At 50.6% G+C, this 25,969-nt stretch overlaps 1 protein-coding gene across 2 annotated transcripts in view; it reads right to left on the bottom strand.

Annotated features, from left to right (window-relative positions):
• The window catches only part of LOC129829447 (membrane-associated guanylate kinase, WW and PDZ domain-containing protein 1-like), a 298,033-nt gene that overhangs the window by 169,062 nt on the left and 103,002 nt on the right, over positions 1-25,969 (bottom strand). For both annotated transcript variants that reach the window (XM_055891146.1, XM_055891145.1), the window contains exons 4-5: positions 9,615-9,734; positions 7,205-7,378 (exon numbers count right to left, since the gene is read on the bottom strand). In XM_055891146.1, coding sequence (XP_055747121.1) covers positions 7,205-7,378; positions 9,615-9,734 — 294 coding nt within the window. The remainder of the gene's footprint in view (positions 1-7,204; positions 7,379-9,614; positions 9,735-25,969) is intronic.

The raw sequence follows: 25,969 nt of genomic DNA, 5'->3' as shown, positions 1-25,969 counted from the left end.
GATCTCTACCCACGTTATCCTACGGATGGATCCCTTCCAACGTTATCCTACGGATGGATCCCTTCCCACGTTATCCTACAGATGGATCCCTTCCCACGTTATCCTACGGATGGATCCCTTCCCACGTTATCCTACGGATGGATCCCTTCCCACGTTATCCTACGGATGGATCCCTTCCCACGTTATCCTACGGATGGATCTCTACCCACGTTATCCTACGGATGGATCCCTTCCCGCGTTATCCTACGGATGGATCCCTTCTCACATTATTCTACAGATGGATCCCTTCCCACGTTATCCTACAGATGGATCCCTTCCCACGTTATCCTACGGATGGATCCCTTCCCACGTTATCCTACGGATGGATCCCTTCCCACGTTATCCTACGGATGGATCCCTTCCCACATTATCCTACAGACGGATCTCTACCCACGTTATCCTACAGATGGATCCCTTCCCACGTTATCCTACAGATGGATCTCTACCCACGTTATCCTACAGATGGATCCCTTCCCACGTTATCCTACAGATGGATCTCTACCCATGTTATCCTACAGATGGATCCCTTCCCACGTTATCCTACAGATGGATCTCTTCCCACGTTATCCTACGGATGGATCCCTTCCCACATTATCCTACGGATGGATCCCTTCCCACATTATCCTACGGATGGATCCCTTCCCACATTATCCTACGGATGGATCCCTTCCCACGTTATCCTACAGATGGATCCCTTCCCACATTATCCTACGGATGGATCCCTACCCACATTATCATACCGATGGATCCCTTTCCACGTTATCCTACGGATGGATCCCTTCCCACGTTATCCTACAGATGGATCTCTACCCACGTTATCCTACGGATGGATCCCTTCCCACGTTATCCTACGGATGGATCCCTTCCCATGTTATCCTACGAATGGATCCCTTCCCACGTTATCCTACAGATGGATCCCTTCCCATGTTATTCTACGGATGGATCCCTTCCCACATTATCCTACGGATGGATCCCTTCCCACGTTATCCTACGGATGGATCCCTTCCCACGTTATCCTAGAGATGGATCCCTTCCCACATTATCCTACAGATGGATCCCTTCCCATATTATACTACGGATGGATCCCTTCCCACATTATCCTACGGATGGATCCCTACCCACATTATCATACCGATGGATCCCTTTCCACGTTATCCTACGGATGGATCCCTTCCCACGTTATCCTACGGATGGATCCCTTCCCATGTTATCCTACGAATGGATCCCTTCCCACGTTATCCTACAGATGGATCCCTTCCCATGTTATTCTACGGATGGATCCCTTCCCACATTATCCTACGGATGGATCCCTTCCCACGTTATCCTACGGATGGATCCCTTCCCACGTTATCCTAGAGATGGATCCCTTCCCACATTATCCTACGGATGGATCCCTTCCCATATTATCCTTACGGATGGATCCCTTCCCACATTATCCTACGGATGGATCCCTTCCCACGTTATCCTACAGATGGATCCCTTCCCACGTTATCCTACAGATGGATCACTTCCCACTTTATCCTACGGATGAATCCATTCCCACATTATCCTACAGATGGATCCCTTCCCAAATTATTCTACAGATGGATCCCTTCCCACATTATCCTACGGATGGATCCCTTCCCACGTTATCCTACGGATGGATCCCTTGGCACTTTATCCTACGGATGGATCCCTTCCCACATTATCCTACGGATGGATCCCTTCCCACGTTATCCTACGGATGGATCCCTTCCCACGTTATCCTACGGATGGATCCCTTCGCACGTTATCCTACGGATGGATCCCTTCCCACATTATCCTACGGATGGATCCCTTCCCACATTATCCTACAGATGGATCCCTTGCCACATTATCCTACGGATGGATCCCTCTCCACATTATCCTACGGATGGATCCCTACCCACATTATCATACCGATGGATCCCTTCCCACGTTATCCTACGGATGGATCCCTTCGCACGTTATCCTACGGATGGATCCCTTCCCACATTATCCTACGGATGGATCCCTTCCCACATTATCCTACAGATGGATCCCTTGCCACATTATCCTACGGATGGATCCCTCTCCACATTATCCTACGGATGGATCCCTACCCACATTATCATACCGATGGATCCCTTTCCACGTTATCCTACGGATGGATCCCTTCACACGTTATCCTACAGATGGATCTCTACCCACGTTATCCTACGGATGGATCCCTTCCCACGTTATCCTACGGATGGATCCCTTCCCACGTTATCCTACGGATGGATCCCTTCCCACGTTATCCTACAGATAGAACCCTTCCCATGTTATCCTACGGATGGATCCCTTCCCACATTATCCTACGGATGGATCCCTTCCCACGTTATCCTACGGATGGATCCCTTCCCACATTATCCTACGGATGGATCCCTTCCCACGTTATCCTACGGATGGATCCCTTCCGACGTTATCCTAGAGATGGATCCCTTCCCACATTATCCTACGGATGGATCCCTTCCCATATTATCCTACGGATGGATCCTTTCCCACGTTATCCTTACGGATGGATCCCTTCCCACATTATCCTACAGATGGGTCCCTTCCCACGTTATCCTACGGATGAATCCCTTCCCACATTATCCTACAGATGGATCCCTTCCCAAATTATTCTACAGATGGATCCCTTCCCACATTATCCTACAGATGGATCCCTTCCCACATTATCCTACGGATGGATCCCTTCCCACATTATCCTACGGATGGATCCCTACCCACGTTATCCTACGGATGGATCCCTTCGCTCGTTATCCTACGGATGGATCCCTTCCCACATTATCTTACGGATGGATCCCTTCCCACATTATCCTACAGATGGATCCCTTCCCACGTTATCCTACGGATGGATCCCTTGCCACATTATCCTACGGATGGATCCCTTCCCACGTTATCCTACGGATGGATCCCTTAATACAAGTAGACGCGCAACGCAAAGAGAAAACTATCTTCGAACATCACTACCTGAACTTGTCCACTAAGTATGATGTTTGTTCTCTGTTTCAAAACGTTTTGATTTCCTACTGCCCTACTGAACATGACCCAGGTTTTGACTTATTAGGGGATATTATCTCTGTCGGGTCAGTGGTTGACTTATTAGGTGATATTATCTCTGTCTGGTAAGTGGTTGACTTATTAGGGGATATTATCACTGTCTGGTCAGTGGTTGACTTATTAGGGGATATTATCACTGTCCGGTTAAGTGGTTGACTTATTAAGGGATATTATCTCTGTCTGGTAAGTGGTTGACTTATTAGGGGATATTATCACTGTCTGGTCAGTGGTTGACTTATTAGGGGATCTTATCTCTGTCTGGTCAGTGGTTGACTTATTAGGGGATATTATCTCTGTCTGGTAAGTGGTTGACTTATTAGGGGATATTATCTCTGTCTGGTCAGTGGTTGACTTATTAGGGGATATTATCTCTGTCTGGTCAGTGGTTGACTTATTAGGGGATATTATCTTTGTCTGGTCAGTGGTTGACTTATTAGGTGATATGATCTCTGTCTGGTCAGTGGTTGACTTATTAGGTGATATGATCTCTGTCTGGTCAGTGGTTGCTGTAGGTGATATGATCTCTGTCTGGTCAGTGGTTGACTTATTAGGTGATATTATCTCTGTCTGGTCAGTGGTTGACTTATTAGGTGATATGATCTCTGTCTGGTCAGTGGTTGCTATAGGTGTTGTTGTACCTCTCTTACCCCACATGGAAAAACACAGTTATGTTTTACAAAATGTCCTGTCCTGAATGAGAAAAAACAGACCCCATCTTGTCCTTGATTACAAACCAGTTCTACCACAAGGACCATAGTTAGTCCCTCCTCCTCCTCCCCTTATATACCCCAATGGGGGGGGTCAAATGTAGACACTTTTATGATGTGCTGATTCTAAGGAAGTGGGATAAGAGAGCAATATTTAGCCTGATGCGTCTTCTGTTCTAAGGAGGGAATGGTGCCAAATCTGACATTTGACCACTCTTCTAAACAATGTATCCAAATGAATGGACCACTACATGATCGGTATGAACCCAATTATTTATTTATTTTCTGTGTAAAAAGTGGTGGCAGCAACTGATTATTGTGACACTGTTAATCTGAATAACACTGTTAACATTCCAATCTGACGATATTGTCCAGGCCCTGTCCACAGCGGGTCTGTTACCGGGTCGGTTTATCCCTAATTAGGGAGCCTATAGTTACAAACTTTCCCGTTGTATTCTCTCCTCTGCTCCCGTTTTCACAAAGAAGAATTTCCAATTCTCCAAAGACCCTGTTAAAGTAGTGTCGGATCTGTGGCTAGGCTACATCAGCCGCTTCAATTGATCTGTAGAGTTTCCCATGTCAATGTGTTCCATTTGTACCTTGGGTTTATTTAAGGGTTTTTGGACAATCGCTAGGACCCGTTTCTCAATACTTAGGTCACATTTTAATAACTCTTCACACAGTGAGGACAACAGCAGTCTATGTGGCTAAACTGGGGATCATTTTTCATTGCTTTGGAACAAAATGCATTCAATGACTACATCTTACAAATTTCATGAATTATTTTCTCACTCAGACACAACCAACACCAAAACTCTATGTACCTACAGGCCAATTTGCACATGTTTACATACTCTTTGCAAAACTGTTCAACTTAAGTTCAAAACCTAAAATAACCCAAAATTGAATAAGATATAAATGCTCTACATTTCTACAGTGAATACCGTATTGAAATATATTCCAAATCTAAAAAATGACATACTATCAAAACAATTAGACCAACCACAGCTGATTCCCGTTGTAGCTGAACACCTAACCAGGTGTTAGTCTTTCAATTTCATTACCGTCTATACAAAAGGGGACATTTTAGGAATGATGCTGTACATGTAAACATGGACCCAGCCGGAGATAGAGACGTGGCTGACAGAGGAAGAAGAGTGTCTGGAAGAGGGAGAGGGAGAGGGAGAGGGAGAGGGAGAGGGAGAGGGAGAGGGAGAGGGAGAGGGAGTGGAAGAGGGAGTGGAAGAGGGAGAGGTAGAGGGAGAGGTAGAGGGAGAGGTAGAGGGAGTGGGAGAGGGAGTGGGAGAGGGAGAGTGGAAGAGGGAGAGGGAGAGGGAGAGAGGGAGAGGGAGAGGGAGTGGAAGAGGGAGAGGGAGAGGGAGAGGGAGAGGGAGAGGGAGAGGGAGAGTGGAAGAGGGAGAGGGAGAGGGAGAGAGGGAGAGGGAGAGAGGGAGTGGAAGAGGGAGAGGGAGAGGGAGTGGAAGAGGGAGTGGAAGAGGGAGAGGGAGAGGGAGAGAGGGAGAGGGAGAGGGAGAGTGGAGAGGGAGAGGGAGAGGGAGAGGGGAGAGGGAGAGAGGGAGTGGAAGAGGGAGAGGGAGAGGGAGAGGGAGAGAGGGAGAGGGAGAGGGAGAGAGGGAGTGGAAGAGGGAGAGGGAGAGGGAGAGGGAGTGAAAGAGGGAGTGGAAGAGGGAGTGGAAGAGGGAGAGGGAGAGGGAGAGGGAGAGAGGGAGAGGGAGAGGGAGAGGGAGAGGGAGAGGGAGAGGGAGAGAGGGAGTGGAAGAGGGAGAGGGAGAGAGAGAGGGAGAGAGGGAGTGGAAGAGGGAGAGGAGTACGTATGCGTGGTGGAAGAAGACTGAGAGGAAGATCAAGAGCTGTAGTCTCAGATGAGATGAGGGCCACTATAACTGATCATGTTATAAATCATGGTCTATCAATGAGAGAGGCTGGTCTGACAGTGCTGACAAATCTGCAACGCTCAACAGTTGCCATCCACTGTGAGACATTTCTGGCAAAACAACAGGCACGATGTGCATTCTGCAAGGGCTTCTGACTGAACTGCACGTTACGGAAGCAAAAACAGAGCAAAGCCTCCAAAACCCACTTACGTGTAATTGTTTTTGTATTCCTGCTTAGGACCCAATGGTTACCTCCCACAGGCAGGAGAGGTAGGATTTAAACTGCTGTGCAGGAAACTGCAATCGTTGATATGGTCATCAGAAACAATGACATAAAACATATTGATGCATAACCCATCATGTCTGATTCATTCCTGTAACATATATACTGCAATTAATTCTTAAACAGTAGAGAGGTGTAATTATTGTTATGTAAAGACATTTTACAAAAGAAAACATTGTGTAATGCTACCTGTCGATAGTATTTTTAAGGTCATTGTTTTATGAGTGACAACGTATGCTTGTTGGGTGACAACCTCTGCTAGTGTTATGGCGGAACGAGTTGATTTGAGACACGTACGAAGTGATTTGTTAGTTTTAGTGCATTTTGGATGTGAAATGAACTGCTGTGCCAAGCTGAAAGTTGGATTAGGAGAACAGTGTGAAGAGTTTTAAAAAAGTGAGAAATGGGTCCTAGCGATTATTTTTTATTTTTTTAACTGTAAGACAACTGTCATTTTCACTCTATGTTAGTCTAGTAATAAAACGTAGAAATTAATCCATTGTAGTCCTTAAATTAACGAGTATTTGCGTTCTTGAACTCTGGGAGCTCGACGACCATTCAGAAAGAGAATATAGTTATATTGACTGTCGACTAAGACTATAGTTGAAATAGGATTAATGGTATGACGGTTAATGATTAACTACTGATAAAGTTAATTCAAGGGGATTCTTTATTTCAAACCCCGTAATGGTGCCCCTCTTAGACTCATTTGGATAGGATAAACCAAATCAATTACATAATTTGGATCAATTAATTATTCCAGGAATTAATCAGTAAATGATCTTGAATATTCATAGCCAAAAGTCACAACAGTGGTTTACTTATAAGGGGATATTATCTCTCTCTGGTCAGTGGTTGACTTATTAGGTGTTATTATCTCTGTCTGGTCAGTGGTTGACTTATTAGGTGATATTATCTCTGTCTGGTCAGTGGTTGACTTATTAGGTGATATTATCTCTGTCTGGTCAGTGGTTGACTTATTAGGTGATATTATCTCTGTCTGGTCAGTGGTTGACTTATTAGGTGATATTATCTCTGTCTGGTCAGTGGTTGACTTATTAGGTGATATTATCTCTATATGGTCAGTGGTTTCTGTACAACTAGACTTAATAGATACAGTAGCTATGGTGTAAATGTACCTTGGTGTAGTATTAGCTAATACCTTATAAATAGATGTATGTGCGTGTCTGTAATTATACCTGACAGTCCAGAATCTTCCTCACTGTTCTCTCCCTCCTCCACAGCCTTCTCCAGGTTGCTTAGCGACTTGCTGCGTGTCCTGAAGTTCCGGAGCAGGTTCCTGTGTTCCTGGTACGTGATTGGTGGGCTCTCTGGGCCGATGTGGACTGGGCGGGGCGTCCCGTAGTAGTTACCTGATAGGATGGAACAGTGAAGTGTGTTTAATAACCACCAGGAAGTGGACGGGGGAAAAGATCCAGCCTATAACTCTGCCTATGAATTTGAGAGTTACAAAAAAAAAAAAAAAAAAATACATAGTGTAAATAAAACTTAGACTAAACTTCTACTGGAACTGTGTGGATATTTACATTAAATACAAAATAATACGTTAAAACATACAGTACATCACAAGACCAATGTCTAAGGCATGAAGCATCTGGAGCAGCACACACACACACACACGCACACACGCACACACACACACACACACACACACACACACACACACACACACACACACACACACACACACACACACACACACACACACACACACACACACACACACACACACACACACACACACACACACACACACACACACACACACACACACACACACATACTTCAAATGGATACGGAGACACTGAGGAGATAAAGTGGAATAAATGCAAACTTAAAAGGAATAGCGTTTTGGAACTTGTGGAAATGAAGGTTCTATTTCAGTCACATTCATCCTATAAGGATATTTGGGTATGGAGGGAGAGAATTAGAAAAGGCAGTGAGGAGATAGAAAGAGAGAGGAAGAGAGCAGGAAACAGGAATAGGGATTAGAGAGAAAATCCTCTTTACTCCTGAATTACACTCTCTCTCTCTCTCTCTCTCTCTCTCTCTCTCTCTCTCTCTCTCTCTCTCTCTCTCTCTCTCTCTCTCTCTCTCTCTCTCTCTCTCTCTCTCTCTCTCTCTCTCAGAGAGCTGACTCACATAGCCACCACCAAACACTGACACTTTCACTGTGATAACATTTGTCTCCTATTTGAATTGCAGTCAGCATTACACAAACATTTTATGGAGCCCATAAAAAAATGTTTTCACAAGACAAGTGGTACTGAATACAGTACTCAGTTTACTACCGAATACTGTACTCATTTTACTACCGAATACTGTACTCAGTTTACTACCGAATACTGTACTCATTTTACTACCGAATACTGTACTCAGTTTACTACCGAATACTGTACTCAGTTTACTACCGAATACTGTACTCAGTTTACTACCGAATACCATACTCATTTTACTACCGAATACTGTACTCATTTTACTACCGAATACTGTACTCAGTTTACTACCGAATACTGTACTCGGTTTACTACCGAATACTGTACTCCGTTTCCTACCGAATACTGTACTCATTTTACTACCGAATACTGGACTCAGTTTACTACCGAATACTGTACTCCGTTTACTACCGAATACTGTACTCCGTTTACTACCGAATACTGTACTCAGTTTACTACCGAATACTGTACTCATTTTACTACCGAATACTGTACTCAGTTTACTACCGAATACTGTACTCAGTTTACTACCGAATACTGTACTCAGTTTACTACCGAATACCATACTCATTTTACTACCGAATACTGTACTCATTTTACTACCGAATACTGTACTCAGTTTACTACCGAATACTGTACTCGGTTTACTACCGAATACTGTACTCCGTTTCCTACCGAATACTGTACTCATTTTACTACCGAATACTGGACTCAGTTTACTACCGAATACTGTACTCCGTTTACTACCGAATACTGTACTCCGTTTACTACCGAATACTGTACTCAGTTTACTACCGAATACTGTACTCATTTTACTACCGAATACTGTACTCAGTTTATTACCGAATACTGTAATAATTTTACTACCGAATACTGTACTCGGTTTACTACCGAATACTGTACTCATTTTACTACCGAATACTGTACTCATTTTACTACCGAACACTGTACTCAGTTTACTACCGAATACTGTACTAATTTTACTACCGAATACTGTACTCAGTTTACTACCGAATACTGTACTCATTTTACTACCGAATACTGTACTCAGTTTACTACTGAATACTGTACTCATTTTACTACCGAATACTGTACTCAGTTTACTACCGAATACTGTACTCAGTTTACTACCGAATACTGTACTCAGTTTACTACTGAATACTGTACTCATTTTACTACCGAATACTGTACTCATTTTACTACCGAATACTGTACTCAGTTTACTACTGAATACTGTACTCATTTTACTACCGAATACTGTACTCAGTATACTACCGAATACTGTACTCAGTTTACTACTGAATACTGTACTCAGTTTACTACTGAATACTGTACTCAGTTTACTACCGAATACTGTACTCAATGTACTCACCCTTGAACTTGCCACTCTCCAGCAGGGCTCCAGACTCTTCCAAGGCAAAGAACTCTTCTATGGAGACAAAGTTGTAATCAACCCCTGATATCTCCCCGTCGCGAGGCTGTCTGGTCGTACCTGGAGGGGGACAGGTGACATTAGGACAGGTAAGGCTAGACCCCTAACACACACACAGACAAAGTACTAGTCATCCCCTCGTCGCGAGGCTGTCTGGTCGTACCTGGAAGGGGACAGGTGACATTAGGACAGGTAGGGCTAGACCCCTAACACACACACAGACAAAGTACTAGTCATCTCCTCATCGCGAGGCTGTCTGGTTGTACCTGGAGGGGGACAGGTGACATTAGGACAGGTATGGCTAGACCCCTAACACACACACAGACAAAGTACTAGTCATCTCCTCGTCGCGAGGCTGTCTGGTCGTACCTGGAGGGGGACAGGTCACATTAGGACAGGTAGGGCTAGACCCCTAACACACACACAGACAAAGTACTAGTCATCTCCTCGTCCCGAGGCTGTCTGGTTGTACCTGGAGGGGGACAGGTGACATTAGGACAGGTATGGCTAGACCCCTAACACACACACAGACAAAGTACTAGTCATCTCCTCGTCGCGAGGCTGTCTGGTCGTACCTGGAGGGGGACAGGTGATATTAGGACAGGTAGGGCTAGACCCCTAACACACACACAGACAAAGTACTAGTTATCTCCTCGTCCCGAGTTTGTCTGATCATACCAGCTGGTGCATACATACAGTGGCTTGCAAAAGTATTTACCCGTCTTGGCATTTTTCCTATTTTGTTGCCTTACAACCTGGAATAAAAATTGAAATTTTTTTTTTTGGGGGGGGGGGGGGGGGGGTTGTATCATTTGATTTGCACAACATGCCTACCACTTTGAAGATGCTAAATATTTTTGGGGTGAAACAAACAAGAAATAAGACAAAAAAAACAGAAAACTTGAGTGTGCATAACTATTCACCCCCCCCCCCCCCCCCCAAAGTCAATACTTTGTAGAGCCACCTTTTGCAGCATTAACAGCTGCAAGTCTCTTGGGGTATGTCCGCTGTAGCGCCTTACGATCAGATGCCGAGCAGTTGCCATACCCGTCTGTGATGCAACCGGTCAGGATGCTCTCAATGGTGCAGCTGTAGAACTTTTTGAGAATCTGGGGACCCATACCAAATATTTTCAGTCTCCTGAGGGTAAAAAGGTTTTGCGACAAAACAAACCGTCATAGGTTATAGGTTTTGACGTGCCCTCTTCACGACTGTCTTGGTGTGTTTGGACCATGATAGTTTGTTGGTGATGTCAACAGCAAGGAACTTGAAACTCTCAACCCGCTCCACTACAGCCCCGTTGATGTTAATGGGGGCCTGTTCGTCCCTCCTTTTCCTGTAGACCACGATCATCTCATTTGTCTTCCTCACATTGAGGGAGAGGTTGTTGTCCTGGTACCACACTGCCAGTTCTATGACCTCCTCCCTATAGGCTGTCTCATCGTTGTTGGTAATCAGGCCTAACACCGTTGTGTCGTCAGTAAACTTAATGATGGTGTTGGAGTGGTGCTTGGCCACGCAGTCGTGGGTGAACAGGGAGTACAGGAGGGGACTGAGCACTCATCTCTGAGGGGCCAAAGTGTTGAGGATCAGCATGGCGGATATGTTGTTGCCTACCCTCACCACCTGGGGGCGGCCCATTAGGAAGTCCAGGATCCAGTTGCAGAGGGAGGTGTTTAGTCCCAGAGTCCTTGGCTTAGTGATGAGCTTCTTGGGCACTATGGTGTTGAATGCTGAGCTGTAGTCAATGAACAGCATTCTCACGTAGGTGTTCCTTTTGTTCAGGTGAGAAAGGGCAGTGTGGAGGGCGATTGAGATTGCGTCATCTGTGGATCTGTTGGGGTGGTATGCGAATTGGAGTGGGTCCAGGGTATCCGGGATGATGCTGTTGATGTGAGCCATGACCAGCCTTTCAAAGCACTTCATGGCTACCGATATGAGTGCTACGGGGCGATAATCATTTAAGCAGGTTACCTTCCCTTCCTCGGACACATGGACTATGATGGTCTGCTTGAAACATGTAGGTATTACAGACTCGGTCAGGGAGAAGTTGAAAATATCTAGGGTATCGTATCCGGGAGGCGTTGGATAAATTCCGGAGCATATTGCAGTCTGTGCTAGCAAAACAGTCCTGTAGTGTAGCATGCGCGTCATCTGACCACTTCCATATGAGCGAGTCACTGGTACTTCCTGCTTTAGTTTTTGCTTGTAAACAGGAATCAGGAGGATAGAATTATGGTCAGATTTGCCAAATTGAGGGCGAGGGACAGCTTTGCAGAGTAAAGGTGGTCTAGAGTTTTTTTTCCTCTGGTTGCACATGTAACATGCAGGTAGAAATTAGGTAAAACGGATTTAAGTTTGCCTGCATTAAAGTCCCAGGCCACTAGGAGCGCCACTTCTGGATTAGCATTTTCTTGTTTGTTTATGGCCTTATAGAGTTGGTTGACTGCGGTCTTAGTGCCAACATCGGTCTGTGGTGGTAAATAGACGGCTACGAATAATATAGATGAGAACTCTCTTGGTAGATAGTGTGGTCTACAGCTTATCATAAGGTACTCTACCTCAGGAGAGCAATACCTCAAGACTTCTTTAATATCAGACATCGCACACCAGCTGTTATTGACAAAAAAGACACACACCTCCGCCCCTCGTCTTACCAGACGTAGCTTCTCTGTTCTGCCGGTGCAGGGAAAACCCAGTCAGCTCTTTATTATCCGTGTCGTTGTTCAGCCACTTCTCGGTGAAACATAAGATGTTACAGATTTTAACTTCCCGTTGGAAGGATCATCATAATCGTAGGTCATGAATTTTATTTTCCAATGATTGGACGTTAGCAAGTAGAACGGAAGGCAGTGGGACTCGCTCGCCTATGGATTCTCAGAAGGCAGCCCGATCTGCGTTCTCTTTTCCTCCATCTTTTCTTCACTCAAAGGACGGGGATCTGGGCCTGTTCCTGAAAAAGCAGTATATCCTTCTCGTCAGGCTCGTTAAAGGAAAAATTATTCTTCCACTTCGTGGTGAATAATCGCTGTTCTGATGTCCAGAAGTTATTTTCGGTTTATAAGAGATGGTACCAGCAACATTGTGTACAAAATATGTATTTTTTTTAAAGTTACAAACAATGCAAAAAAACTAACAAAGTAGCTCAATTGGTTAGGAGCAGGTAAAACATCCGCCAACCTCTTCGGCGCCACATAACAAATCCTTTATCATGTGTAAAGTCTATCAATAACTAATCCTTTATCAGGTGTAAAATCCATCAATAACAAATCCTTTATCAGGTGTAAAGTCTATCAATAACTAATCCTTTATCAGGTGTAAAATCCATCAATAACAAATCCATTATCAGGTGTAAAGTCTATCAATAACAAATCCTTTATCAGGTGTAAAATCCATCAACAACTAATCCTTTATCAGGTGTAAAATCCATCAATAACTAATCCATTATCAGGTGTAAAGTCTATCAATAACAAATCCTTTATCAGGTGTAAAATCTATCAATAACTAATCCTTTATCAGGTGTAAAATCCACCAATAACTAATCCATTATCAGGTGTAAAGTCTATCAATAACAAATCCTTTATCAGGTGTAAAATCTATCAATAACTAATCCTTTATCAGGTGTAAAATCTATCAATAACTAATCCTTTATCAGGTGTAAAATCTATCAATAACTAATCCTTTATCAGGAGTAAAATCTATCAATTACAAATCCTTTATAAGGTGTAAAATCTATCAATAACAAATCATTTATCAGGTGTAAAATCTATCAATAACTAATCCTTTATCAGGTGTAAAATCTATCAATAACTAATCCTTTATCAGGTGTAAAATCCACCAATAACTAATCCATTATCAGGTGTAAAGTCTATCAATAACAAATCCTTTATCAGGTGTAAAATCTATCAATAACTAATCCTTTATCAGGTGTAAAATCTATCAATAACTAATCCTTTATCAGGTGTAAAATCTATCAATAACTAATCCTTTATCAGGAGTAAAATCTATCAATAACAAATCCTTTATCAGGTGTAAAATCTATCAATAACAAATCATTTATCAGGTGTAAAATCTATCAATAACAAATCCTTTATCAGGTGTAAAACCTATCAATAACAAAGCCTTTGTCAGGTGTAAAATCTATCAATAACGAAGCTCACAGTACACAACTGTGCCGTTATATACTCTGTTATTTCACGTGAACGGCAAATTGCCTCCAAACTCTAAATTAGTCATGTAGAATAGTGGTTGACATGGAGGCATGAGGCTGGAGGATAAATATTTTGTTGAGGGAACACACCTGCATCCCAAATGGATCACTATATACTGCAGTGCACTACACATAAGACCAGGACCCTGATCAAAAACACTACTCTATGCAGGGAATAGGGAGCAGGCTGCCATTTGGGAAGCAGACCCAAAACACAAAACCAGCAGTCTGTCACAATGAATCAACTTACTGGCCTGACGCCTAACGCCAGTTGCTATAGAAACAGGTCAGTCGCCTGAACTGTTCACTTATTTTCCTTTATTTCTTCTCCTGATGTGTTTTTGAATGAGAGCAGCACCTGCCTGGCAGCAAGATACCAGCAGCACCCGCCTGCCTGCCAGCAAGATACCAGCAGCACCCGCCTGCCTGGCAGCAAGATACAAGCAGCACACTACACATGATCCTGCAACAGGGTGATCAAATTAAAATCCTACATCTGTAAGTGCATGAGTATGTGTGTGTGTGTGTGACTACTTGATGTTTGTGTGGAGGTGGTGGAATGGGTGGAGGGGTGGAATAGGTGGAGGGGTGGAATAGGTGGAGGGGGTGGAATAGGTGGAGGGGGTGGAATAGGTGGAATAGGTGGAGGGTGGAATAGGTGGAGGGGTGGAATAGGTGGAGGGGTGGAATAGGTGGAGGGGTGGAATAGGTGGAGGAGGTGGAATAGGTGGAATAGGTGGAGGGTGGAATAGGTGGAGGGGTGGAATAGGTGGAGGGGGTGGAATAGGTGGAGGGGTGGAATAGGTGGAGGGGGTGGAATAGGTGGAGGGGTGGAATAGGTGGAGGGGTGGAATAGGTGGAGGGGTGGAATAGGTGGAGGGGGTGGAATAGGTGGAGGGGTGGAATAGGTGGAGGGGGTGGAATAGGTGGAGGGGGTGGAATAGGTGGAATAGGTGGAGGGTGGAATAGGTGGAGGGGGTGGAATAGGTGGAGGGGTGGAATAGGTGGAGGGGTGGAATAGGTGGAGGGGTGGAATAGGTGGAGGGGTGGAATAGGTGGAGGGGTGGAATAGGTGGAGGGTGGAATAGGTGGAGGAGGTGGAATAGGTGGAGGAGGTGGAATAGGTGGAGGAGGTGGAATAGGTGGAGGAGGTGGAATAGGTGGAGGGGTGGAATAGGTGGAGGAGGTGGAATAGGTGGAGGGGTGGAATAGGTGGAGGGTGTGGAATAGGTGGAGGGGGTGTGTGTGTAGTGTGTAGGGGTTGGAGGGGGTGAGTGTGTAGTGTGTAGGGGTTGGAGGGGGTGTGTGTGTAGTGTGGAGGGGTTGGAGGGGGTGAGTGTGTAGGGGTTGGAGGGGGTGAGTGTGTAGGGGTTGGAGGGGGTGAGTGTGTAGTGTGTAGGGGGTGAGTTTGTAGTGTGTAGGGGGTGAGTGTGTAGTGTGTAGGGGTTGGAGGGGGTGAGTGTGTAGTGTGTAGGGGTTGGAGGGGGTGAGTGTGTAGGGGTTGGAGGGGGTGTGTGTGTGTAGTGTGTAGGGGTTGGAGGGGGTGTGTGTGTAGGGGTTGGAGGGGGTGAGTGTGTAGGGGTTGGAGGGGTTGGAGGGGGTGAGTGTGTAGTGTGTAGGGGTTGGAGGGGGTGAGTGTGTAGGGGTTGGAGGGGGTGTGTGTGTAGTGTGTAGGGGTTGGAGGGGGTGTGTGTGTAGTGTGTAGGGGTTGGAGGGGGTGAGTGTGTAGTGTGTAGGGGTTGGAGGGGGTGTGTGTGTAGTGTGGAGGGGTTGGAGGGGGTGAGTGTGTAGGGGTTGGAGGGGGTGAGTGTGTAGGGGTTGGAGGGGGTGAGTGTGTAGTGTGTAGGGGGTGAGTTTGTAGTGTGTAGGGGGTGAGTGTGTAGTGTGTAGGGGTTGGAGGGGGTGAGTGTGTAGTGTGTAGGGGTTGGAGGGGGTGAGTGTGTAGGGGTTGGAGGGGGTGTGTGTGTGTAGTGTGTTGGGGTTGGAGGGGGTGTGTGTGTAGGGGTTGGAGGGGGTGAGTGTGTAGGGGTTGGAGGGGGTGTGTGTGTAGTGTGTAGGGGTTGGAGGGGGTGAGTGTGTAGTGTGGAGGGGTTGGAGGGGGTGAGTGTGTAGTGGTTGGAGGGGGTGAGTGTGTAGTGTGTAGGGGGTGAGTTTGTAGTGTGTAGGGGGTGAGTGTGTAGTGTGTAGGGGTTGGAGGGGGTGAGTGTGTAGGGTGTAGGGGTTAAAGGGGGTGAGTGTGTAGGGGTTGGAGGGGGTGAGTGTGTAGTGGTTGGAGGGGGTGAGTGTGTAGGGGTTGGAGGGGGTGTGTGTGTAGTGTGTAGGGGTTGGAGGGGGTGTGTGTGTAGTGTGTAGGGGTTGGAGGGGGTGAGTGTGTAGGGGTTGGAGGGGGTGTGTGTGTAGTGTGTAGGGGTTGGAGGGGGTGTGTGTGTAGTGGTTGGAGGGGGTGAGTGTGTAGTGTGGAGGGGTTGGAGGGGGTGAGTGTGTAGTGTGGAGGGGTTGGAGGGGGTGAGTGTGTAGTGGTTGGAGGGGGTGAGTGTGTAGGGGTTGGAGGGGGTGTGTGTGCAGTGTGTAGGGGTTGGAGGGGGTGTGTGTGTAGTGGTTGGAGGGGGTGAGTGTGTAGTGTGGAGGGGTTGGAGGGGGTGAGTGTGTAGTGTGTAGGGGTTGGAGGGGGTGAGTGTGTAGGGGTTGGAGGGGGTGAGTTTGTAGTGTGTAGGGGGTGAGTTTGTAGTGTGTAGGGGGTGAGTGTGTAGTGTGTAGGGGTTGGAGGGGGTGAGTGTGTAGGGTGTAGGGGTTAAAGGGGGTGAGTGTGTAGGGGTTGGAGGGGGTGAGTTTGTAGTGTGTAGGGGGTGAGTTTGTAGTGTGTAGGGGGTGAGTGTGTAGTGTGTAGGGGTTGGAGGGGGTGAGTGTGTAGGGGTTGGAGGGGGTGAGTTTGTAGTGTATAGGGGGTGAGTGTGTAGTGTGTAGTGGTTGGAGGGGGTGTGTGTGTAGTGGTTGGAGGGGGTGAGTGTGTAGTGTGGAGGGGTTGGAGGGGGTGTGTGTGTAGGGGTTGGAGGGGGTGAGTGTGTAGTGTGTAGTGGTTGGAGGGGGTGTGTGTGTAGGGGTTGGAGGGGGTGTGTGTGTAGTGTGGAGTGGTTGGAGGGGGTGTGTGTGTAGTGTGGAGGGGTTGGAGGGGGCGAGTGTGTAGTGTGGAGGGGTTGGAGGGGGTGTGTGTGTAGTGTGTAGTGGTTGGAGGGGGTGAGTGTGTAGTGGTTGGAGGGGGTGTGTGTGTAGTGTGGAGGGGGTTGGAGGGGGTGTGTGTGTAGTGTGTAGTGGTTGGAGGGGGTGTGTGTGTAGGGGTTGGAGGGGGTGAGTGTGTAGGGGTTGGAGGGGGTGAGTGTGTAGTGTGGAGGGGTTGGAGGGGGTGTGTGTGTAGTGTGTAGTGGTTGGAGGGGGTGAGTGTGTAGTGGTTGGAGGGGTTGTGTGTGTAGTGTGGAGGGGGTTGGAGGGGGTGTGTGTGTAGTGTGTAGTGGTTGGAGGGGGTGGTGTGTAGTGTGTAGGGGTTGGAGGGGGTGTGTATGTAGTGTGGAGGGGTTGGAGGGGGTGAGTGTGTAGTGTGTAGGGGTTGGAGGGGGTGAGTGTGTAGGGGTTGGAGGGGGTGAGTTTGTAGTGTGTGGGGGTGAGTTTGTAGTGTGTAGGGGGTGAGTGTGTAGTGTGTGTAGGTGAGTTTGTAGTGTGTAGGGGGTGAGTGTGTAGTGTGTAGGGGTTGGAGGGGGTGAGTGTGTAGGGGTTGGAGGGGGTGAGTTTGTAGTGTTTAGGGGGTGGTGTGTAGTGTGTAGTGGTTGGAGGGGGTGTGTGTGTAGTGGTTGGAGGGGGTGAGTGTGTAGTGTGGAGGGGTTGGAGGGGGTGTGTGTGTAGGGGATGGAGGGGGTGAGTGTGTAGTGTGTAGTGGTTGGAGGGGGTGTGTGTGTAGGGGTTGGAGGGGGTGTGTGTGTAGTGTGGAGTGGTTGGAGGGGGTGTTTGTGTAGTGTGGAGGGGTTGGAGGGGGTGAGTGTGTAGTGTGGAGGGGTTGGAGGGGGTGTGTGTGTAGTGTGTAGGGGTTGGAGGGGGTGTGTGTGTAGTGTGGAGGGGTTGGAGGGGGTGTGTGTGTAGTGGTTGGAGGGGGTGTGTGTGTAGGGGTTGGAGGGGGTGAGTGTGTAGGGGTTGGAGGGGGTGAGTGTGTAGTGTGGAGGGGTTGGAGGGGGTGTGTGTGTAGTGTGTAGTGGTTGGAGGGGGTGAGTGTGTAGTGGTTGGAGGGGGTGTGTGTGTAGTGTGGAGGGGGTTGGAGGGGGTGTGTGTGTAGTGTGTAGTGGTTGGAGGGGGTGAGTGTGTAGTGTGTAGGGGTTGGAGGGGGTGTGTATGTAGTGTGGAGGGGTTGGAGGGGGTGAGTGTGTAGTGTGTAGGGGTTGGAGGGGGTGAGTGTGTAGTGTGTAGGGGTTGGAGGGGGTGAGTGTGTAGTGTGTAGGGGTTGGAGGGGGTGTGTGTGTAGTGTGTAGGGGTTGGAGGGGGTGAGTGTGTAGGGGTTGGAGGGGGTGAGTGTGTAGGGGTTGGAGGGGGTGAGTGTGTAGGGGTTGGAGGGGGTGAGTGTGTAGGGGTTGGAGGGGATGAGTGTGTAGGGGTTGGAGGGGGTGTGTGTGTAGTGGTTGGAGGGGGTGAGTGTGTAGGGGTTGGATGGGGTGAGTGTGTAGTGTGTAGTGGTTGGAGGGGGTGAGTGTGTAGTGTGTAGGGGTTGGAGGGGGTGAGTGTGTAGTGTGGAGGGGTTGGAGGGGGTGTGTGTGTAGTGTGTAGTGGTTGGAGGGGGTGAGTGTGTAGTGTGGAGGGGTTGGAGGGGGTGTGTGTGTAGTGTGGAGGGGTTGGAGGGGGTGTGTGTGTAGTGTGGAGGGGTTGGAGGGGGTGAGTGTGCAGTGTGTAGGGGTTGGAGGGGGTGTGTGTGTAGTGTGGAGGGGTTGGAGGGGGTGTGTGTGTAGTGGTTGGAGGGGGTGTGTGTGTAGTGTGTAGCGGTTGGAGGGGGTGAGTGTGTAGTGTGGAGGGGTTGGAGGGGGTGTGTGTGTAGGGGTTGGAGGGGGTGTGTGTGTAGTGTGGAGGGGTTGGAGGGGGTGTGTGTGTAGTGTGTAGGGGTTGGATGGGGTGTGTGTGTAGTGTGTAGGGGTTGGAGGGGGTGAGTGTGTAGTGTGTAGGGGTTGGAGGGGGTGTGTGTGTAGTGTGGAGGGGGTTGGAGGGGGTGTGTGTGTAGTGTGTAGTGGTTGGAGGGGGTGAGTGTGTAGTGTGTAGGGGTTGGAGGGGGTGAGTGTGTAGTGTGTAGGGGTTGGATGGGGTGTGTGTGTAGTGTGTAGGGGTTGGAGGGGGTGAGTGTGTAGTGTGTAGGGGTTGGAGGGGGTGTGTGTGTAGTGTGGAGGGGGTTGGAGGGGGTGTGTGTGTAGTGTGTAGTGGTTGGAGGGGGTGTGTGTGTAGGGGTTGGAGGGGGTGTGTGTGTAGTGTGGAGGGGTTGGAGGGGGTGTGTGTGTAGTGTGTAGGGGTTGGAGGGGGTGAGTGTGTAGTGGTTGGAGGGGGTGTGTGTGTAGTGTGTAAGGATTGGAGGGGGTGAGTGTGTAGTGTGTAGGGGTTGGATGGGGTGTGTGTGTAGTGTGTAGGGGTTGGAGGGGGTGAGTGTGTAGTGTGTAGGGGTTGGAGGGGGTGTGTGTGTAGTGTGGAGGGGGTTGGAGGGGGTGTGTGTGTAGTGTGTAGTGGTTGGAGGGGGTGTGTGTGTAGGGGTTGGAGGGGGTGTGTGTGTAGTGTGGAGGGGTTGGAGGGGGTGTGTGTGTAGTGTGTAGGGGTTGGAGGGGGTGAGTGTGTAGTGGTTGGAGGGGGTGTGTGTGTAGTGGTTGGAGGGGGTGAGTGTGTAGTGTGGAGGGGTTAGAGGGGGTGTGTGTGTAGTGTGGAGGGGTTGGAGGGGGTGAGTGTGTAGTGTGGAGGGGTTGGAGGGGGTGAGTGTGTAGGTGTGGAGGGGTTGGAGGGGGTGAGTGTGTAGTGTGTAGGGGTTGGAGGGGGTGAGTGTGTAGTGTGTAGGGGTTGGAGGGGGTGAGTGTGTAGTGTGGAGGGGTTGGAGGGGGTGTAGTGTGTAGGGGTTGGAGGGGGTGTGTGTGTAGTGTGTAGGGGTTGGAGGGGGTGTGTGTGTAGTGTGGAGGGGTTGGAGGGGGTGAGTGTGGAGGGGTTGGAGGGGTTGGAGGGGGTGTGTGTGTAGTGTGTAGGGGTTGGAGGGGGTGTGTGTGTAGTGTGGAGGGGTTGGAGGGGGTGAGTGTGTAGTGTGTAGTGGTTGGAGGGGGTGTGTGTGTAGTGTGTAGTGGTTGGAGGGGGTGAGTGTGTAGTGTGTAGTGGTTGGAGGGGTTGGAGGGGTTGGAGGGGGTGTGTGTGTAGTGTGGAGGGGTTGGAGGGGGTGAGTGTGTAGTGTGGAGGGGTTGGAGGGGGTGTGTGTGTAGTGTGTAGTGGTTGGAGGGGGTGTGTGTGTAGTGTGGAGGGGTTGGAGGGGGTGTGTGTGTAGTGGTTGGAGGGGGTGTGTGTGTAGTGTGTAGGGGTTGGAGGGGGTGAGTGTGTAGTGTGGAGGGGTTGGAGGGGGTGTGTGTGTAGGGGTTGGAGGGGGTGTGTGTGTAGTGTGGAGGGGTTGGAGGGGGTGTGTGTGTAGGGGTTGGAGGGTGTGTGTGTGTAGTGTGGAGGGGTTGGAGGGGGTGTGTGTGTAGTGTGTAGGGGTTGGAGGGGGTGAGTGTGTAGTGGTTGGAGGGGGTGTGTGTGTAGTGGTTGGAGGGGGTGAGTGTGTAGTGTGGAGGGGTTGGAGGGGGTGTGTGTGTAGTGTGGAGGGGTTGGAGGGGGTGAGTGTGTAGTGTGTAGGGGTTGGAGGGGGTGTGTGTGTAGTGTGGAGGGGTTGGAGGGGGTGAGTGTGTAGGGTGGAGGGGTTGGAGGGGGTGAGTGTGTAGTGTGTAGGGGTTGGAGGGGGTGAGTGTGTAGTGTGGGGGGTTGGAGGGGGTGTAGTGTGTAGGGGTTGGAGGGGTGGGGGGTGTAGTGTGTAGGGGTTGGAGGGGGTGTGTGTGTAGTGTGGAGGGGTTTGAGGGGGTGAGTGTGTAGTGTGTAGGGGTTGGAGGGGGTGAGTGTGTAGGGTGGAGGGGTTGGAGGGGGTGAGTGTGTAGTGTGTAGGGGTTGGAGGGGGTGTGTGTGTAGTGTGGAGGGGTTGGAGGGGGTGAGTGTGTAGGGTGGTGGGGTTGGAGGGGGTGAGTGTGTAGTGTGTAGGGGTGGAGGGGGTGAGTGTGTAGTGTGGAGGGGTTGGAGGGGGTGTAGTGTGTAGGGGTTGGAGGGGGGGGTGTGTAGTGTGTAGGGGTTGGAGGGGGTGTGTGTGTAGTGTGGGGGTGGGGGGTGAGTGTGGAGGGGTTGGAGGGGTGAGGGGTGTGTGTAGTGTGGAGGGGTTGGAGGGTGTGTGTGTGTAGTGTGTAGGTGTTGGAGGGGGTGGTGTGTAGTGTGTAGGGGTTGGAGGGGGTGGTGTGTAGTGTGGAGGGGTTGGAGGGGGTGTGTGTGTAGTGTGGAGGGGTTGGAGGGGGTGTGTGTGTAGTGTGTAGGGGTTGGAGGGGGTGTGTGTGTAGTGTGTAGGGGTTCGAGGGGGTGTGTGTGTAGGGGTTGGAGGGGGTGAGTGTGTAGTGTGTAGTGGTTGGAGGGGGTGTGTGTGTAGTGTGTAGGGGTTGGAGGGGGCGAGTGTGTAGTGTGGAGGGGTTGGAGGGGGTGTGTGTGTAGTGTGTAGTGGTTGGAGGGGGTGAGTGTGTAGTGGTTGGAGGGGGTGTGTGTGTAGTGTGGAGGGGGTTGGAGGGGGTGTGTGTGTAGTGTGTAGTGGTTGGAGGGGGTGTGTGTGTAGGGGTTGGAGGGGGTGAGTGTGTAGTGTGGAGGGGTTGGAGGGGGTGTGTGTGTAGTGTGTAGTGGTTGGAGGGGGTGAGTGTGTAGTGGTTGGAGGGGGTGTGTGTGTAGTGTGGAGGGGGTTGGAGGGGGTGTGTGTGTAGTGTGTAGTGGTTGGAGGGGGTGAGTGTGTAGTGTGTAGGGGTTGGAGGGGGTGTGTATGTAGTGTGGAGGGGTTGGAGGGGGTGAGTGTGTAGTGTGTAGGGGTTGGAGGGGGTGAGTGTGTAGGGGTTGGAGGGGGTGAGTTTGTAGTGTGTAGGGGGTGAGTTTGTAGTGTGTAGGGGGTGAGTGTGTAGTGTGTGTAGGTGAGTTTGTAGTGTGTAGGGGGTGAGTGTGTAGTGTGTAGGGGTTGGAGGGGGTGAGTGTGTAGGGGTTGGAGGGGGTGAGTTTGTAGTGTTTAGGGGGTGAGTGTGTAGTGTGTAGTGGTTGGAGGGGGTGTGTGTGTAGTGGTTGGAGGGGGTGAGTGTGTAGTGTGGAGGGGTTGGAGGGGGTGTGTGTGTAGGGGTTGGAGGGGGTGAGTGTGTAGTGTGTAGTGGTTGGAGGGGGTGTGTGTGTAGGGGTTGGAGGGGGTGTGTGTGTAGTGTGGAGTGGTTGGAGGGGGTGTGTGTGTAGTGTGGAGGGGTTGGAGGGGGTGAGTGTGTAGTGTGGAGGGGTTGGAGGGGGTGTGTGTGTAGTGTGTAGGGGTTGGTGGGGGTGTGTGTGTAGTGTGGAGGGGTTGGAGGGGGTGTGTGTGTAGTGGTTGGAGGGGGTGTGTGTGTAGGGGTTGGAGGGGGTGAGTGTGTAGGGGTTGGAGGGGGTGAGTGTGTAGTGTGGAGGGGTTGGAGGGGGTGTGTGTGTAGTGTGTAGTGGTTGGAGGGGGTGAGTGTGTAGTGGTTGGAGGGGGTGTGTGTGTAGTGTGGAGGGGGTTGGAGGGGGTGTGTGTGTAGTGTGTAGTGGTTGGAGGGGGTGAGTGTGTAGTGTGTAGGGGTTGGAGGGGGTGTGTATGTAGTGTGGAGGGGTTGGAGGGGGTGAGTGTGTAGTGTGTAGGGGTTGGAGGGGGTGAGTGTGTAGTGTGTAGGGGTTGGAGGGGGTGAGTGTGTAGTGTGTAGGGGTTGGAGGGGGTGTGTGTGTAGTGTGTAGGGGTTGGAGGCGGTGAGTGTGTAGGGGTTGGAGGGGGTGAGTGTGTAGGGGTTGGAGGGGGTGAGTGTGTAGGGGTTGGAGGGGGTGAGTGTGTAGGGGTTGGAGGGGGTGAGTGTGTAGGGGTTGGAGGGGGTGTGTGTGTAGTGGTTGGAGGGGGTGAGTGTGTAGGGGTTGGAGGGGGTGAGTGTGTAGTGTGTAGTGGTTGGAGGGGGTGAGTGTGTAGTGTGTAGGGGTTGGAGGGGGTGAGTGTGTAGTGTGGAGGGGTTGGAGGGGGTGTGTGTGTAGTGTGTAGTGGTTGGAGGGGGTGAGTGTGTAGTGTGTAGGGGTTGGAGGGGGTGTGTGTGTAGTGTGGAGGGGGTTGGAGGGGGTGTGTGTGTAGTGTGTAGTGGTTGGAGGGGGTGAGTGTGTAGTGTGTAGGGGTTGGAGGGGGTGTGTGTGTAGTGGTTGGAGGGGGTGAGTGTGTAGTGTGGAGGGGTTGGAGGGGGTGTGTGTGTAGGGGTTGGAGGGGGTGAGTGTGTAGTGTGTAGTGGTTGGAGGGGGTGTGTGTGTAGGGGTTGGAGGGGGTGTGTGTGTAGTGTGGAGTGGTTGGAGGGGTTGTGTGTGTAGTGTGGAGGGGTTGGAGGGGGTGAGTGTGTAGTGTGGAGGGGTTGGAGGGGGTGTGTGTGTAGTGTGTAGGGGTTGGAGGGGGTGTGTGTGTAGTGTGGAGGGGTTGGAGGGGGTGTGTGTGTAGTGGTTGGAGGGGGTGTGTGTGTAGGGGTTGGAGGGGGTGAGTGTGTGGTGGTGAGTGTGTAGTGTGGAGGGTGGTGTGTGTGTAGTGTGTAGTGGTTGGAGGGGGTGAGTGTGTAGTGGTTGGAGGGGGTGTGTGTGTAGTGTGGAGGGGGTTGGAGGGGGTGTGTGTGTAGTGTGTAGTGGTTGGAGGGGGTGAGTGTGTAGTGTGTAGGGGTTGGAGGGGGTGTGTATGTAGTGTGGAGGGGTTGGAGGGGGTGAGTGTGTAGTGTGTAGGGGTTGGAGGGGGTGAGTGTGTAGTGTGTAGGGGTTGGAGGGGGTGAGTGTGTAGTGTGTAGGGGTTGGAGGGGGTGTGTGTGTAGTGTGTAGGGGTTGGAGGGGGTGAGTGTGTAGGGGTTGGAGGGGGTGAGTGTGTAGGGGTTGGAGGGGGTGAGTGTGTAGGGGTTGGAGGGGGTGAGTGTGTAGGGGTTGGAGGGGGTGAGTGTGTAGGGGTTGGAGGGGGTGTGTGTGTAGTGGTTGGAGGGGGTGAGTGTGTAGGGGTTGGAGGGGGTGAGTGTGTAGTGTGTAGTGGTTGGAGGGGGTGAGTGTGTAGTGTGTAGGGGTTGGAGGGGGTGAGTGTGTAGTGTGGAGGGGTTGGAGGGGGTGTGTGTGTAGTGTGTAGTGGTTGGAGGGGGTGAGTGTGTAGTGTGTAGGGGTTGGAGGGGGTATGTGTGTAGTGTGGAGGGGTTGGAGGGGGTGTGTGTGTAGTGTGGAGGGGTTGGAGGGGGTGAGTGTGCAGTGTGTAGGGGTTGGAGGGGGTGTGTGTGTAGTGTGGAGGGGTTGGAGGGGGTGTGTGTGTAGTGGTTGGAGGGGGTGTGTGTGTAGTGTGTAGGGGTTGGAGGGGGTGAGTGTGTAGTGTGGAGGGGTTGGAGGGGGTGTGTGTGTAGGGGTTGGAGGGGGTGTGTGTGTAGTGTGGAGGGGTTGGAGGGGGTGTGTGTGTAGTGTGTAGGGGTTGGATGGGGTGTGTGTGTAGTGTGTAGGGGTTGGAGGGGGTGAGTGTGTAGTGTGTAGGGGTTGGAGGGGGTGTGTGTGTAGTGTGGAGGGGGTTGGAGGGGGTGTGTGTGTAGTGTGTAGTGGTTGGAGGGGGTGAGTGTGTAGTGTGTAGGGGTTGGAGGGGGTGAGTGTGTAGTGTGTAGGGGTTGGATGGGGTGTGTGTGTAGTGTGTAGGGGTTGGAGGGGGTGAGTGTGTAGTGTGTAGGGGTTGGAGGGGGTGTGTGTGTAGTGTGGAGGGGTTGGAGGGGGTGTGTGTGTAGTGTGGAGGGGTTGGAGGGGGTGTGTGTGTAGTGGTTGGAGGGGGTGTGTGTGTAGGGGTTGGAGGGGGTGAGTGTGTAGGGGTTGGAGGGGGTGAGTGTGTAGTGTGGAGGGGTTGGAGGGGGTGTGTGTGTAGTGTGTAGTGGTTGGAGGGGGTGAGTGTGTAGTGGTTGGAGGGGGTGTGTGTGTAGTGTGGAGGGGGTTGGAGGGGGTGTGTGTGTAGTGTGTAGTGGTTGGAGGGGGTGAGTGTGTAGTGTGTAGGGGTTGGAGGGGGTGTGTATGTAGTGTGGAGGGGTTGGAGGGGGTGAGTGTGTAGTGTGTAGGGGTTGGAGGGGGTGAGTGTGTAGTGTGTAGGGGTTGGAGGGGGTGAGTGTGTAGTGTGTAGGGGTTGGAGGGGGTGTGTGTGTAGTGTGTAGGGGTTGGAGGGGGTGAGTGTGTAGGGGTTGGAGGGGGTGAGTGTGTAGGGGTTGGAGGGGGTGAGTGTGTAGGGGTTGGAGGGGGTGAGTGTGTAGGGGTTGGAGGGGGTGAGTGTGTAGGGGTTGGAGGGGGTGTGTGTGTAGTGGTTGGAGGGGGTGAGTGTGTAGGGGTTGGAGGGGGTGAGTGTGTAGTGTGTAGTGGTTGGAGGGGGTGAGTGTGTAGTGTGTAGGGGTTGGAGGGGGTGAGTGTGTAGTGTGGAGGGGTTGGAGGGGGTGTGTGTGTAGTGTGTAGTGGTTGGAGGGGGTGAGTGTGTAGTGTGTAGGGGTTGGAGGGGGTATGTGTGTAGTGTGGAGGGGTTGGAGGGGGTGTGTGTGTAGTGTGGAGGGGTTGGAGGGGGTGAGTGTGCAGTGTGTAGGGGTTGGAGGGGGTGTGTGTGTAGTGTGGAGGGGTTGGAGGGGGTGTGTGTGTAGTGGTTGGAGGGGGTGTGTGTGTAGTGTGTAGGGGTTGGAGGGGGTGAGTGTGTAGTGTGGAGGGGTTGGAGGGGGTGTGTGTGTAGGGGTTGGAGGGGGTGTGTGTGTAGTGTGGAGGGGTTGGAGGGGGTGTGTGTGTA

The sequence above is a fragment of the Salvelinus fontinalis genome, chromosome 31 (genome assembly GCF_029448725.1).
Source record: "Salvelinus fontinalis isolate EN_2023a chromosome 31, ASM2944872v1, whole genome shotgun sequence".
In the NCBI taxonomy this organism is placed as follows: Eukaryota; Metazoa; Chordata; class Actinopteri; order Salmoniformes; family Salmonidae; genus Salvelinus; species Salvelinus fontinalis.
Note: the sequence above shows the minus strand (reverse complement) of the source record. Positions and strands in the feature narration are given on the sequence as shown.